Here is a 14,989-nt window from a genome sequence, read left to right on the forward strand (position 1 = left end):
CTAAAGGGGTAAAAAAAACTTATTTAAGTTTTTTATTAATAACTGAATCATGTCTAAATAAACTGAATGCTGAAACAATAAATAACCCACGAAGAAAAACGTATGATGTATGTTTTAACTGAATATATCGTAGTCATACAAGAGAAAGTGACCAAGTGATTTTTTTACAAAAACGTTATCATTGACTATTTGATACCTTACTAGCTTAATATTGCCCTGCAATATTAAGCTAGTAAGGTATTCCCTTTTCTTGCTAAGCAAAAGTGAATTAAATGACCCTCCTGAACATTTTACGTTTTGTTAGTTAGTCACTTTCTCCCGTACGACAACGATACTGGAGAATGATGTTTTGATTTGATAAAAAAATAATGAGTTGAATTAAACTTTTTTTAATTAATTACTTTATTCTTGGCATTATTGGGGCTACTGCTGCGGGCACAGTTACGTTTCGAACGTGCATCCAATATTAATGCCCCCCACGTGAGCCAACATAACTACCCTTCTGTAAGATAAATTTAGAGCCCCAACAAAATCCCCCAATATAAATGGTTATATGAGGAAGAACTTTCCGCGTAGGAAACCGACCACTAAAAAACTTTTCGTATTAAGCACGATGGTGAAAAAAACTGAGGGGAAACCGCTCGGGAACACTGATTCTAAATTATAGCAGCGAGATAAGACTGCTTCCCATGAAACAAAACGGGAATTCCCGATGCAGAATTGTGATAAATAAGGGAAAACTAGGGAAGTTTTACAACGTATCCTTCAACATACTCGAAGAGGTAAAAATATATCCATATTATAACATGGAGATTACAGTTTTCATCAGTTTTCTTCAAAGTTTTTCTTTAAAATAACATATATTTTCACCACAAAGGTTCAGAAATTCAAGTAACATTTTTTATACTTCGGAGAACCCATCAAAATCTTGGATGAATACGTTTTTTGTATTTAACTTAAAACCATAATATTTTCTTTCAGTCATCGTTAATTTTTGTCATTGAATCGTATTTTATTCAATTTACTTTTCGTTAAATTAGATTACTTTGAAAAAAAATAAAATAAAATTCTACTAATTTTTAAGGAATTTTAACGAACAAATTATTTTCATTAACGTTACTTGCTTTGAGTGAAATCATGATAGAAATTAAAAATAATATTTAAGACTGGAAAAAAAACTTAAATTTATATGTTCACAATATTTTGAGTGTGTCTTGATTTTTGTTCACTTCTTTTGTTCAATTCTGCATTGTGGTCCACTTAGATTATTATTTTTATTAAGATTTAAAAAAAAAAATTATACTATTTTTTAATTCGAGCATAAATAATAAAAAAAAACAATTTGTGTAGTATGATAGTCAATTATGAGTAGAATGTTGAATTTTACACGTTTGTAAAGTGAACATCTAAACTACCCTATGTATAACAATATTTAGTTTTTATTTTAAATTAAAACAAAAATATGACTTGTGTTGTATAGTTGTCAATCATGGGTAGAATGGTAAATATTACACGTGTTAAAATTATCACTTAAACTAACCTATGTTTATCAGGTTGTAAACCCTATAAATGTCCTTACTTCCATATTCTTCTTTATTTATGTTGAAATATCAATAAAAACGTTGAATTATGTGCTTTTTTTTAAACAAAAAAGCATTTACTACAAAGAGAATACTGTGTAATAACTTTTTTTTCCAATTGTTATATGGTGGAGTTGACTTCTGAATTCATTTACAGCTTCTGGTTTGCCATTAATTAGTGATTACGTCGCATTCTCTCGTTCCGGATGCAACCGGCCTAGCTACACTCCAATGACAATGGAGTGTGGTATCAACTATTTGCATCCCTTTACTACTCTCTAAAGCCCTTGAAATTGCGAGAAAGTGAAGAGGTGATAAGTGTAAAAGCGATCAGAGTATCTGCATTCTATTACACAAATTAAACGTAGAATCACCGAATTAAAAAAATTGTAAATATTAACTCGCAAATGCTTAGACTTCCAAATTCTTCTTCATCTATATTAATATATCAATAAAAAAATTGATATAAATGACCCCCTGAGAATCGAACCCAGGACCTCCAAAATGGTGTCCAAAGGCGCTGACCACTACGGAGGCGCACAGATAGGACTGCATAAATAGAACCGTTAATATATCTTGATCAATGCGTTACATGTTACAATTTAATAAGCCATTTAAATTTAATTTTGAGAAATAAACAGACTTTGTTTTTTGATCCACTCACACTTATATTAACAACCAACTAGTTTCGGCAACAACCGGTTGCCCTCTTCAGGGTTTAATTTATGAAGTAAGTATAATTATTTAATTTACCTGAAGAGAGCAACAGGTTGTTGCCGAAACTAGTTGGTTGTCAATTAAATGTGAATGGATCAAAAAACAAAGTCTTTTTATTTCTCAACATAATATAACAATATGATCCACAAAGTTAATGCTTTCAATAGTCAAAACATTTTAATTTTCATAGCATAAAACTGTTTTTATTTTGTGTGAGTAATTTTGAAATCCGACAGGTCAAACTTAACGAGACATTTTATCATTTCGATGGTTATTTTTTTGTTTTCGCTTCCAATTATTCCATATCACGGTTTGTTGGTGTCATTATTTTCAAAAATTGATATCCGTCGTGTTTTATGAGAAATGTCCAATAATTATAATGGTTTTCCGATACTGCTGCAATTAAAATGTCCACTCTGTTACGATTAAAAAAAAACATGCAAAGTGTGTGTTTCGATTTTTGCCTTCACTAAATTGTGAACATGGTTGATTTATTATTACAAATTTACATTCATCACAGGCGATATTTTATGACAGAATTATTATTTATGAAGCATACCTTTAATGAGTACTATGCTGTGTTATTACTTCATGTGATTTATTTTTAATGTGTTGCTTTTAGAATATAATGTATGATTTACTTACATAGATATATTTTTTAACATAAACGACATATATATTTTTTTATCTTTTATTTATATATATATATATATAGTATTTTTGTAGTAAAAAGGTTCTCACTAGTAGATATAACATGATTTACGGATTAAGTAAAGAATTTTATATGTTGGCACCTTCATAAATAAGACATGAAACAAAAAATGGACACATATTATAAACGCAGTTGTAATGTTTCTTCTGATAAAAATATAGTTTTTGTCTTGTTTTAAATTGACATTTTATAGACATTATGACTGAATTGCATGAAATATTAACGTGACCATTATATTTCATTAAAAATTGACATTTAAAAAAGGTAAATATGAAAATAATGTACATGGTGGTCCGTTTTAAAATATAATTAAGTTGTGATTAAGTAGACACAAAACTAGAAACTAAAGGCTCCACAGTCAACAATTACAAAACCACAACCCAAATACAACAAACAAGCTCTCTTATCAAGACATCCCAACTCAAAAATTAATAACTGAAATAATTTTTTGAGTTCTGAATTAGTATTTTTTGTTGCGAAGTAAATATGAATATTTTAATGATTGCTTTTCTTCTTTTGTTTCAGTATCAAGGTTCTTCCCGCTATGGGATTCGAAAATCTGAATTCCTTGGAGACCCTTAATCTCCAGAACAATAAGCTGACTCATATTCCTGAAGAAATCATGGAACCCATCGTGGACACGCTCCGTGTTGTGGATATTATGGGTGAGTAGAAGTAGTGACTAAGATTATATTAGTCGGGCTGAAAGTTCATAGATGGCATTTTAGTTAGTACAGTCGATAAAAGATTAATTTCGTGTGTTAATGAAGCATTGATTTATGGCGAAAAAAAATACTGTTAAAACCAACAGTATTTTTGGCTTGGCTTGATAAACATTATTTGGACTCTCCACCAGGGAAATCAACCAGATATATTATGGTAGGTAATATACATTACCATATCCCTTACTCCCTTTAACAACGTCATTTATTTAAAAAAAATTCTGGAGATCGTTTTTAAAGTTTAAAAATGTATTAAAATAAATATCAAGCCACTCATTGAACTTTTTACTGTGTAACAAATCTTTTTAGGTAAAACCTGAATGTTTTTTCTCCATTTGAAAAATATTTAGTATATTTAAAAATATAATTGACCAATACCTTTTCTTCAAAATGCAAAAACAATACTTTTTGCCCTGTAGCGGGTAAATATTAAGTTAAAAATATGCCACTTTTGCTAAGATATAGTACATTTTCTGGGCATTCTGAAAACATGCACAACTGAAAATTGACGTTTTTTGATATATGACGTTGTTGAAAGTAGTGAGTGATATATAATACCTAATTTACGAAATAAGTACACAGTTTTATCATAACTGATTAGTTAATTCATAAATATCGTAATTCGTTAAAATAATTCTAGCTTTTTACAGTAGAACTCGAGTGTTCTTATCCGTCATTATACTTTAAAAAACTTAAAGTGCAATTCTTAAGTTTTAAATGAAGAATGCTGTTTATATGGCGTTGTATGTGATTTTTTTTCACATGTCATCAAAAATGATGAAGAATATGGAAGTCTGGGCATCTATTGGTGAGATAAAATTAAGCCTTTTACTCAGCAGAAACTCTTAAGACTTCATTATTCTTCATCATCTTTGATGAGATGTAAAAAATAATAAGAAAAATAACTCCTTTAATCGGAGATAATCCAGACTTGTGAACAAGTATTAGGACACACTCAAAATGCTGTCTGTGATTTGTAAAAGCTTTGATATCCTATTCAGCTCCTTATTAATATTCTTTAAAATTCTGATACACCTTAAGTTGACAAATATTTATAGGAAAATATCATAAAATGACCTAATTTGTGGTCAATTCCAATCTCGTAAAAAATACATCACCAAAATTGGCTTGGTAACAAAGAATCACATAATGTATGGTTTTTTTATTGATATCTAAACATATGGTATTTGAAAAAAAATCTCTCTATCTGGGTTTACGTTAAGTTTAATGTTTAGTTTATTACTAAATATCCAAACAAACTAAACACTGCCGTTGAGTTTTAAATATTGTTTTTTATGCCATATATGTATGGTACTTACCTCTTTGTTAAGTTTATACCTACCTCTCTATTGAAATACATCAATATTTAATTAGCGTCCCTTCTTAAAACAATCACCGCATGTCACTGCCAGGCACGTACATTTATTCTGCGCGAGAAATTTAATTAATAAATTATGAATTTTCACGTTACAGGCTATTTGTTAATACATTTTTCGTTCATATTTATATAAATATATATTTATATAAACAATCAAGTTTTACATAGCAAATTAAACGTTTAATTGTTTTTTTTTAGTTTGAATTTTAAAAATACGTTTATTTTAGTAATACATATATCGTCAGTGTTAATACCTGCCCAAATCATTTGTTTTTAAGACTATTAAGTATGCTAGTCGTCAAATTGACAACCCTGTGCGGCGCGCTGTGCGCACGACGCGGACCCGAGTTTTCAGACAAGATTTGCAATACGACTTTAAGTCATGAGTACTGCTTTGAATATATTTTTGTGAATTCCATCTTTTTTTATAAAAATCATTATACTATTTTATTTGTAAGGTGAATTTTCCCAAATAAGTCACGAATTACCCACGTCTAATATTTTCATAAATTAGACAGTTAATCATTAATAACGAGACAACCATTCAAGGAATATAACCCTACCTAAATTAACACAATCCAAATTATTCAATGCCAAACTGCTAACAGTAATTAGCCCAATATAGCTGAGGTAGGAAAATCGATATCTAACAGTCAGACGCTTCTTGGCCCATTTCGGCTGTATTTTGGTTCCCCCATTTATTAACCAGTAGCTTCCTGTAGATTCTGTGTTGCTGGATATCGTCGAATCTATTTAATTAGTATTCATAAACAAACGTTTAAAATATTTTATATCATCACAATGAGCTTTTACATTCAAAGTTTTAATTTTTTATTTTTTGTTAAAGCAGCCTCATTTTATAATACAAATGATTGGATGTATCGAAACAATAAATTTTATCTAGTATTAAAAGTACTTAATAGTATGGTTTTGGCTGATACAATTTATAACAAAATAATTTTATATATCAGACCAATACATTTCAACAGGTATTACAGGTACTTTGTGTATGATTATAGCTGCTACATTTAAATCATAATAATTTTATATTTTGGACCAAAACATTTGAACAGGTACTATAGGTGTTTTATGTATGGTTATAGCTGCTTTATTTTTAATCAACGTTATACTTATGATACATCAGACCAGTGTATTTGAACAATTGAATGTAAAATTTTTAAAAAAGTCTTAAAAATCTTTGTTAAATTATTTTGAGAAATAAAAAGACTTTGTTTTTTGATCCACTCACATTTTTATTAAAAACCAACTAGTTTCGGCAACAACCTGTCGCCTTCTTCGGGGTTTACTTTATGACTAAACATACATACATGATATATACAAGAAACAAATAACAAATTATTAGATTTCGATAAAAATAGGGGTGGGGATTATTATGTTTAAAGGTGGGGTAGGAGCAAGTAAGGGGATAACTGTGTTCAAGTTGGGTTTGATTTTATAGGTAAAATATTGAAAATGAGACATTGACTTTTTATGTCTCAAAATAATATATCACTTTGCTCCATAAAATGCTTTCAATATTAAAAATATAAATCTTTATTAATTAAAATTGTGTGACCTTAATATTTTGATAAGCTTAAATCAGTATTTAATGTGCTAAAAAAAGCTTATCGAAACCCTTTTCTCACCTTATGGTGTATAGAGCACTGCATCGCATCATTTACCGATAGTAATATGAAAGTTAATTATATGATATCAAGATCCAGTAATTTCAAACAAGACAACATATGAGATCGGAAGCATAAACTACTATTACATTTGGAAGTAAAATATGTTAAAACATATTTTCAGATGTATGAATAATTCAATTTATTTATGACGTGCAGTGCAGCGTGTAATGCATGATTACCAATTTTCTGCTTGCATTGCGTTTGAATAGAAAAGTGCATCGTTAAAATGAATTCTTTTTTGAAATACAATATGTGCATTACAGGCACACACACACACATGTATATAAATATATATAAAATTAATAAATATTTATGTTCATATTTATATAAGTGTTTTTTTTTCACTTTTATATTTATTTGAATAAATTTGATGCTGTGCCCTATACACTATTCGGTGTCACTGATTTCTCATAAAGGTCAGTAAAGGTAATTAGTCGTTGTAATATATTATGCAGAAACAAATACAAGCACAGAGCTTTATTTATAAGCTTCAGTCAGCACATTTAACTTCGTTTGAGGTTGACTTTTAAAATAAGCGGAATAATACAGCTTTTGCCGGTACAAAATATTACACTTTCACCGAGATCTTAAATTTAAAATAATGATCGCATCTGTTGTCTAATTTGAAATAAAAGCTTTCGTCTCGACTTTCCTCGAGATGTTTTTGTATTAAAACCAAATGAAATATTCAGATATTTTCAAATAAACAAGACACATTTTGAGCCGAGATAAAGAATCGTTCCTCGGAAATTGTGAACGAGGACAATATGATGAAGATAGATCAACGTTATCAATGGGGATTCCGAACAAAATTCTTGAAATCATTTTTCCAAGATAACAATTTTTCATTTAACTCAAACCTAATTTTTTTAAAATATCATTGTCTTAGTGGAAAATAAAGGATTTAAATTTAAAAATTTCAACTCTTTGAGAATACCACTTTTGAATTTATTAATATAAACACGACTAGTTTTGAGAACAACGCATGTTTTGTTTAGTTGTATGTATGTATTTTGTAAGTATGTTACTTTATAAAATGTTTATACTAATATATTGAAAAAAAGATACCATATTCTTGCGCTTTGAGTGCTTCCGGACTAAAGATAATCTTTTTTTAAATTTTACTTGAAAAGGAGTAGTGTGTAGTAACGTCAAATCTAAAGACAGATCTAGGCAATAACATATTTACATCAAAGGTACTTCACATTTACAACATTTTCAAGCGTTTCTCAAGTATGTGAAAATAATCGGATTATAGAGGATTCGGACCTCACATACAACTGAAAGAGTCTCTGCTTAACAAAAGCTTTCCTCATCCTACCATAGATATCTGACAGTGAACTGGCGCATACTGTGTTACGAGTACAATATATCTAGAAGTTTCAAGAATTTCAGCAGTGTGGTTGTCAATCGTGGGTAGAATTGGTGAATGTTACACGTGTGTAAAGTGATTTTATCAGCCTTTGACGGTCTTAAGCCCTGTAAATACCTAGATTTATTTTTCTCCATCTATGTTGAGATGTAAAAAAAATATAATAAATCTTGATAACAATCTCTTGGGGTATTTGCGTTGTTACAAGAGTTTTAAAGTAATAACGATGTTGTTTATTCATTATTGGATCAGAAAATGGGTCTATTGGCACAGCTCTTTTTTAATTCATCGATCCGAACTTTGTGGAGGGGAGTATTGTTTCACGAGAACAAATACCGCATAGGTCTAACAACTAAGGTGTGGTGAAACACATAATGTTTCTAAAATGTAAATTTTTATATAACAAATCCATCACGAAGAATTTATATGAAGGTATTTTTAATTATAAGGTTTTGCACTACGGTTAGTTAGTTAGTGCATGACCTTTTTACATACATTAAACAACAAAAAAATCTGTCGGGGTGTGGTCCCGTGGTTAGTGTCGCGGACTCTTAAGTCAGAGTTTCTCGGTTCGAACCCCTCTACCGCCATTTGATACCTATTTCTAGTAATGAGCCGCTGAGGCTCACAGGAAAAGTATGAAATTGAAATATCTGTGTAAATAATTAAAAAAATCTAACTTTCTCTTTTTTAATTAAAAAAATAATAAATAAATAAAAATTGTAATTACTATAGGGGGGAAGTCAAGGGGCGGGACTTCGTGTAATGGGAATAAAGACAATAATGATCATGTATTTAGATAAGCATAAAACTAATTAATGTGTTATCGGAATTAAAATATTTATGTATTTGTAAATTTTCTAAATTGTTTATGACTTGACCTTTGCATGTGACTGAGTGTTTAATTTTTTTTAAATAATCATATCATTCTACAATGTTGATGAGTAATCAATAAATAATATTACAATGGTTTTGTACATATGGTTATAGTAGAACTAATATATGTATTGTATATAATAGTAGTTTATTTAAATTATGCATTTAAAAATGAAAATTTTACTGTGGAGGTGTTTGTGTATATGGTGGTGGTGGGTGTGTGAGAGAGTAGGTAATGAATATTTGAAATATGTATACACCAAATGATCAAATAAAGATACATGTATATATAAACATTTATTAAAACGAATCATTGTTTTCTAATGGGTGGGTTTTCAGCCTATTTACTGGGGTTATTGGTCAACAAAACTAAGTGGATTAAGGCATCAACCCTTAATCAACCTTATTCAAAATACAATAACTCCCACTAACGAATAACACATACTGAATGTTTTACTAACAATAACTCCCACTAACGAATCACAAACCTTATCGACAAAACGATTATTCTATTAAACAATATTTGAAGTAGCTTTAACAAATCAATAGAGTTAAGTGCTGTTTGAATTTATGGAATGTAGACATTTATTGGAATGTTATAGAGGGCCCTTTGAGACGGCGAAGGTTATTACAGCGTAAGGGAATTAGTCAATTATTCAGATACTCATTAACTCACTTGTAATTAGTACTTGAGATCAACAAGCCTTTCTCGTTATATTAATGGTGGATTCGTGTATCATTCATACTGTATACGCACTTTATGTAACGTAATTAGCTAAAAACTTCAATGCTAAACTGTTATTCGCCCCGAATAAAGAAATGTTGGTAAAAACATTGTACCCCGAATATAAAAATGATATATTTTGTACATTAAAAGCATTGTTAGCTTTCTGGTTAGGTAATAAAACACTATCCTTAACATTCATCGTTTTACATTATCTTATTTATTGATTCGGCATTAACTTTGTGGAATGACATGATTTTTTTATTAAAATTTAACACTTGAATATACAGCTTTAATGAGTTTTATTTTATTTACGACTAGTTTCGAAAACGACAGATTTTTTCATCTTCTGGTACAAATTAAAACTAACGAACAAAGTTTACTTTATCTACTACACTAAGTTAACGTTGAATGATAAGGAGAGTGAAATATTAAATGATTTTCATTCACATTATTCCTACAATTAAAAACGTTACATTCGGCTTATACATTTGTTTTACCATTCTTTCCACACTCGTTCGTTTTACGTGTCCAAACCATCACAACGCACCTTTCTTAATTTTTATCAAAAATGCTCGTCTCAACCATTATTGATCACATTTCAATCAGTATAATTTTATTTTATTTTTGCAAACTCTATGCTTCATTTCCACACACTTGAATTGGTATCAGGCACTACCTGTTTAGCTTCCGATTTCAGGCTTTTATTTGCTACAAATTGGTCAAGTTAGGTTAGGTTAGGCGACTTTTAATGAGAAGATGCATGAATGTGGAAGAAACGAATAATTTTTGCTAAGGTAGAGTCGTGTGGTATTTTATTCTCTCTGTTTCTTGTGAGGATGTGACATCTATGTTAGTACGTAGTTAGAAATCAAATAAATGTATTGTAACTAATAAACTACACTTTCGTGTTATACGCATATTTGATGTTAATATAATTAAAAAAGTATACGTTTTAGACTAATTAAATAAACGAGTTACGTTTCAAAGTTATGGTTATTGATTGACGCGATCTTTTTCATAATTGCATAATCCATTATTATGAATAGCACTATTTTATAAATATTTTTTTCCGTGTTTTCTTTAGATAATCCTCTGATCTGCGACTGCGAGCTACGTTGGTACAGCGATTGGCTGAGCGGCTTGCGCGACCGCGACGACGAGATGATGCAGAAGAAGCGCACCCTATGCACCATGGCCAGCGAGCATCGCGAGTACAGCGTGCAGAACATGCCCGTGGAGCGCATGGCCTGCGTGGGCAAGCGCCTCATCGGCCGCGCCTCGGCGGCAACCGCGCCGCTGCCCTCGCCGCTGGCCGCGCTGCTCACCGCCATGTGTCTCGCTGTCCCGCTCGCCTAACTTAATAGCTGTGTGACTACCCTTCAGTGAGCGGTCTGCGCCTTTATACTAGTGCGTCACACTGTAAATTAAACTCAAGTAATACCACAATCTACGAAAAGCTCTACACCACAATTTAAGGCATTAAAATATACTTTGTTTTTATTCAGGATATTAAGTTATAAGCGAAACCCATGTTACTTTTTTTTAAATATTGATCAAAAAGTAAAAAAATGTATTGAAGAGTAGAATTGTACTCGCACATAACACTGAAAAAATTTAAGACTTTAGTTAAAAAAAAAAACAATGAATATTACAAAACATGTTTTTTATGAGACAGTTTAATCCAAATCCTTTTATTAACATATAAAAAAGCAAATATTATTTTTAAAACTGATTTTAGGAACATAGTTTTTTTTTAATATTTTATTTTTCCTCTTGTGTGTAAAAAAGAAATAAACAATAAAACTTCTTTTTTAACAATACTAAAATTTTCTTGCTCTTGGCCCAAACTTCTAAGTCATTATAACATTTATTCACTAATTAACTAGTGAGTATATTTTTTTGTTTTGTTTTTTGTATAAAATATTTTATTAAATTAATGTGATTTTCGAAACCCAACCGAAAACAAAACGGACGTCAAAATACTAGAAAATGTAATACGTTGTATTTTATTTGTTGGTATTTTTGATTACAATAAATTCTAAAAATGCTCTTTACTTTTATAAAAATGTTTATTCTAATACTTTAAACGTTTGAAAATTTACAGTGAGATGCACTTATATAAATTCGCAATGTCGCTTACTAGGAGTTTCATTTTGGTAATATATAATTAATAATAAAATCAAACCGAACATAAATAAAATCGTTGTTTAACTACGCTCATATGTGTAACAGAAATTCATCGTTAAATGTATTAGAATATTATCGTCAAAATGATACTTTAATAAAAGATATCGTCAATGTAAATAGTTCCCCCAGTGTACTATGACATCTCTTGAAGAGTAAACTCAATACAACTTTCATTGTATTTATATAAGAAAATGCATATTTTATACAAAATATAGCATAAATATAACTGATTGAATATTACATTGGCAAACAAGTGTATTTGGTTTTTTAACCGACAGAATTTGTCAATTACGTGAGACGACTTATCGTTAAATATTTCTGAATATTGAAAAAATATTGACAAAATGAAAAATAAAAATAAATGTGATTTGACTTTTTACCTTTCAGGTATAAATTTTTGACTTGAAAAATGGACATTGCATATAACACAAGATCTTAAACAAGAGATGAATTATATAAAAAATCCTGAATTTATGTAAAAAAAGGAAACATAACGTCTTAAACCAATTGCACACAATTGAACTCAAAACATAAAAGCACAAATATCGCCAGTTACAATGAAATTTTAAAGCTTATGTAACGTGATAAAGCATTTTACGTTTAATTCAGAATTGATAGTCGATTATGCAACGCGGAGAGATGATAAATGTTTGATATAAATGAACCCGTATATCACAAATTACAAAATTCATAATGCTGCACCGTAAATGAGCCAGATTGGATATGAAATTTAAATTACATATATGTGTAAAATATTCCTGATTCTGATAAGAGATACGAATATTAAATGATCTTGTTTAAATGTTAAAAACAAAAAGGATGAAAACCAGGTCGAACAGGATGAAACATATTTTAAACATAAGGCATGATATATTTTCGAAAACTTTACGATAATTACCAAACTGTTATATATTCTTACTATAACCTTTTTCTATTTGGAATGTTTTTATAACCCTTTGTAATCGCATATCATTTTGTAATAACCTAACTTGAAACTATCGGATAAACGCTGATAAAAATCTAACGCAGAACTGATGATAACTTTTAAAATGTAGTTTTATTTTTCTAATTCTATAAATAACTCTTAAGATGCTCTTTACAGTTCATTTCTTAAAACAGTTTAAAAATTGTGTGAATAGTTTGTCAATTTTTTGCTCAAGTGTCAGGAACAAAAAATACATCAAACTATTTACCTTTTGAGTAATATAAATTCATTTTAATACTTTTTGTTATTATTTTATATCATAAACCGAATTTGATTAGTGAACGCGATCTGCAATCACCATAGAGAAAGAGAAAATTTGTTTTAATTTCTTTTATACGACTCCATTAAATTAGAGCAGGTGATTAAATTTAAATTTGAAAAGTTATCATTGCCTTGTAGCATTCATAAAATCTCTAAAAGTATAATTTTAACGTAGATGAAGAAATATTGAGAACAATCAGAAATAAAAAAAAACACAGGGTGTTTTATTAATTTAAATATTAAAAACCCTTGTAAAAAACATATGAAAATGAAAATAATATACAGGGGGAGTCGATACATATCACGTGTGTGTCTGATATTTATTATAAATAAGTAATTATACTCGTATATCTACATATTTTATATAATCAATTGTAATTTTTGAAAAACCTACATAACATGAAATGTATTTTATGCATCAGTTTGTTAAATTGTATAACGATTAAATATTTTAGTAAAATATGTATAGACCATATTGTTATAATCGTATCGCAGTCATATCAATAGCGGGTTAAAAATGTAAGTTAGTACGTAAGCTTAGAATTAATTTGTTCATTTGTTGTTTAATACAGCTTATTTAGGTTTAATTATGAAAATATTTCACTTTTTATGTAATCAGCATATTTAGATATAAGCAAATATCACAAATGAAAAAAATATCTTATTGCTTTATCCGATGCACGTAAAATGAAAGTTATCATTTTTTGTTTCTGTTAGAGAAAAGCTTTTTAAATATGTGTATTACATCAAAGTTTATAATAAGAAGTTTTAAAATACATTGTTCTTGTTTTCCAGTTGAAATTATATGTCTATTATCAGAAAATTACATTGCTTCAAAGTAAAGTATTAAGGCGTTCGAATAATATTGATGTGTATCTATTTCTGTCTTGCTATAACCTATTAATTAATCCAAAATATTATTCATGCATGCAATTAACGTATTACTTATTTAAACTAGATGTATTATTAAATAATTCTCATGTCGTACATATGACAAATTAATGATACTAACATCAAAAGGGTGTGTTTGGTATTCAGACAAGAAATACAGCGTGACATTTGAAATTTACCATGTTTGAAGCTTCAAACCACTTTTCAGCAGATTATCAAACTGTTTTTGACTTACGGTTTTCCTCGACGCTCTAGCGGCGACGGAACGAACCACTTTATACATATCGACCTGAGCGAGCCCGCCGCTCGCCTTCAAAAGAAAATACAATATTTTCGTCAAAATATTGTGATCGTATTAGTGAAAAATAAATGTTATCATTAGAAAGGAAGGTTTATTAAATTTAAGAGCCTTATTATATATTCAACATTTAATTCTAACGTAAACTTATTTACATTTAAAACAGTTTTGTTTCAAATTGTTATATTTTAATTACATTAATTAAAAAATATATCAGTTATATTTTTTTTATGTTTAAGCTTATATTTTTCTTAAAGCCGTCTTTATGTAATTAATCTTTTGAAGTGAAACTTCTTAGGTGGCGATTCGATTATCTATAATTGCACGAGAATTGAGAGAGAAATTTCATAGAAGCGCCACTTTTATTAGGCACATTTCGTTACATAAGAGATGAAAAATAAAAATCGTATTTTATGATTATTAAGGTTTTTTTCATTATCTCGATAACATCGTACCACAGAAATATATTTTGACTTATTCTATACCAATTGAAGCATTGATTAATGTCAGTGTAATCATTGAATTGACATAATATTTTTCATGCAAATTTTGAATTGATTTCTTTCTTTTGAGATGCTTATTCTCTCTCTGTCTC

General features: G+C 29.2%; 1 protein-coding gene across 6 annotated transcripts in view; it reads left to right on the plus strand.

Annotated features, from left to right (window-relative positions):
• LOC148308276 (uncharacterized) overlaps nucleotides 1-12,321 on the plus strand; it is a 167,235-nt gene extending 154,914 nt beyond the window's left edge. For all 6 annotated transcript variants that reach the window (XM_088262009.1, XM_088262003.1, XM_088262004.1 and 3 more), the window contains exons 9-10: nucleotides 3,535-3,674; nucleotides 10,857-12,321. In XM_088262009.1, the coding sequence (XP_088118135.1) occupies nucleotides 3,535-3,674; nucleotides 10,857-11,128 (412 nt within the window). In that variant the 3' untranslated portion in view covers nucleotides 11,129-12,321. The remainder of the gene's footprint in view (nucleotides 1-3,534; nucleotides 3,675-10,856) is intronic.
• The last annotated feature ends 2,668 nt before the right edge of the window (nucleotides 12,322-14,989 follow it).

Source organism: Brachycentrus maculatus, unplaced genomic scaffold (assembly GCF_059751285.1).
Source record: "Brachycentrus maculatus isolate JH-2025_06_01 unplaced genomic scaffold, ASM5975128v1 h1tg000172l, whole genome shotgun sequence".
NCBI classification, from domain to species: domain Eukaryota; kingdom Metazoa; phylum Arthropoda; class Insecta; order Trichoptera; family Brachycentridae; genus Brachycentrus; species Brachycentrus maculatus.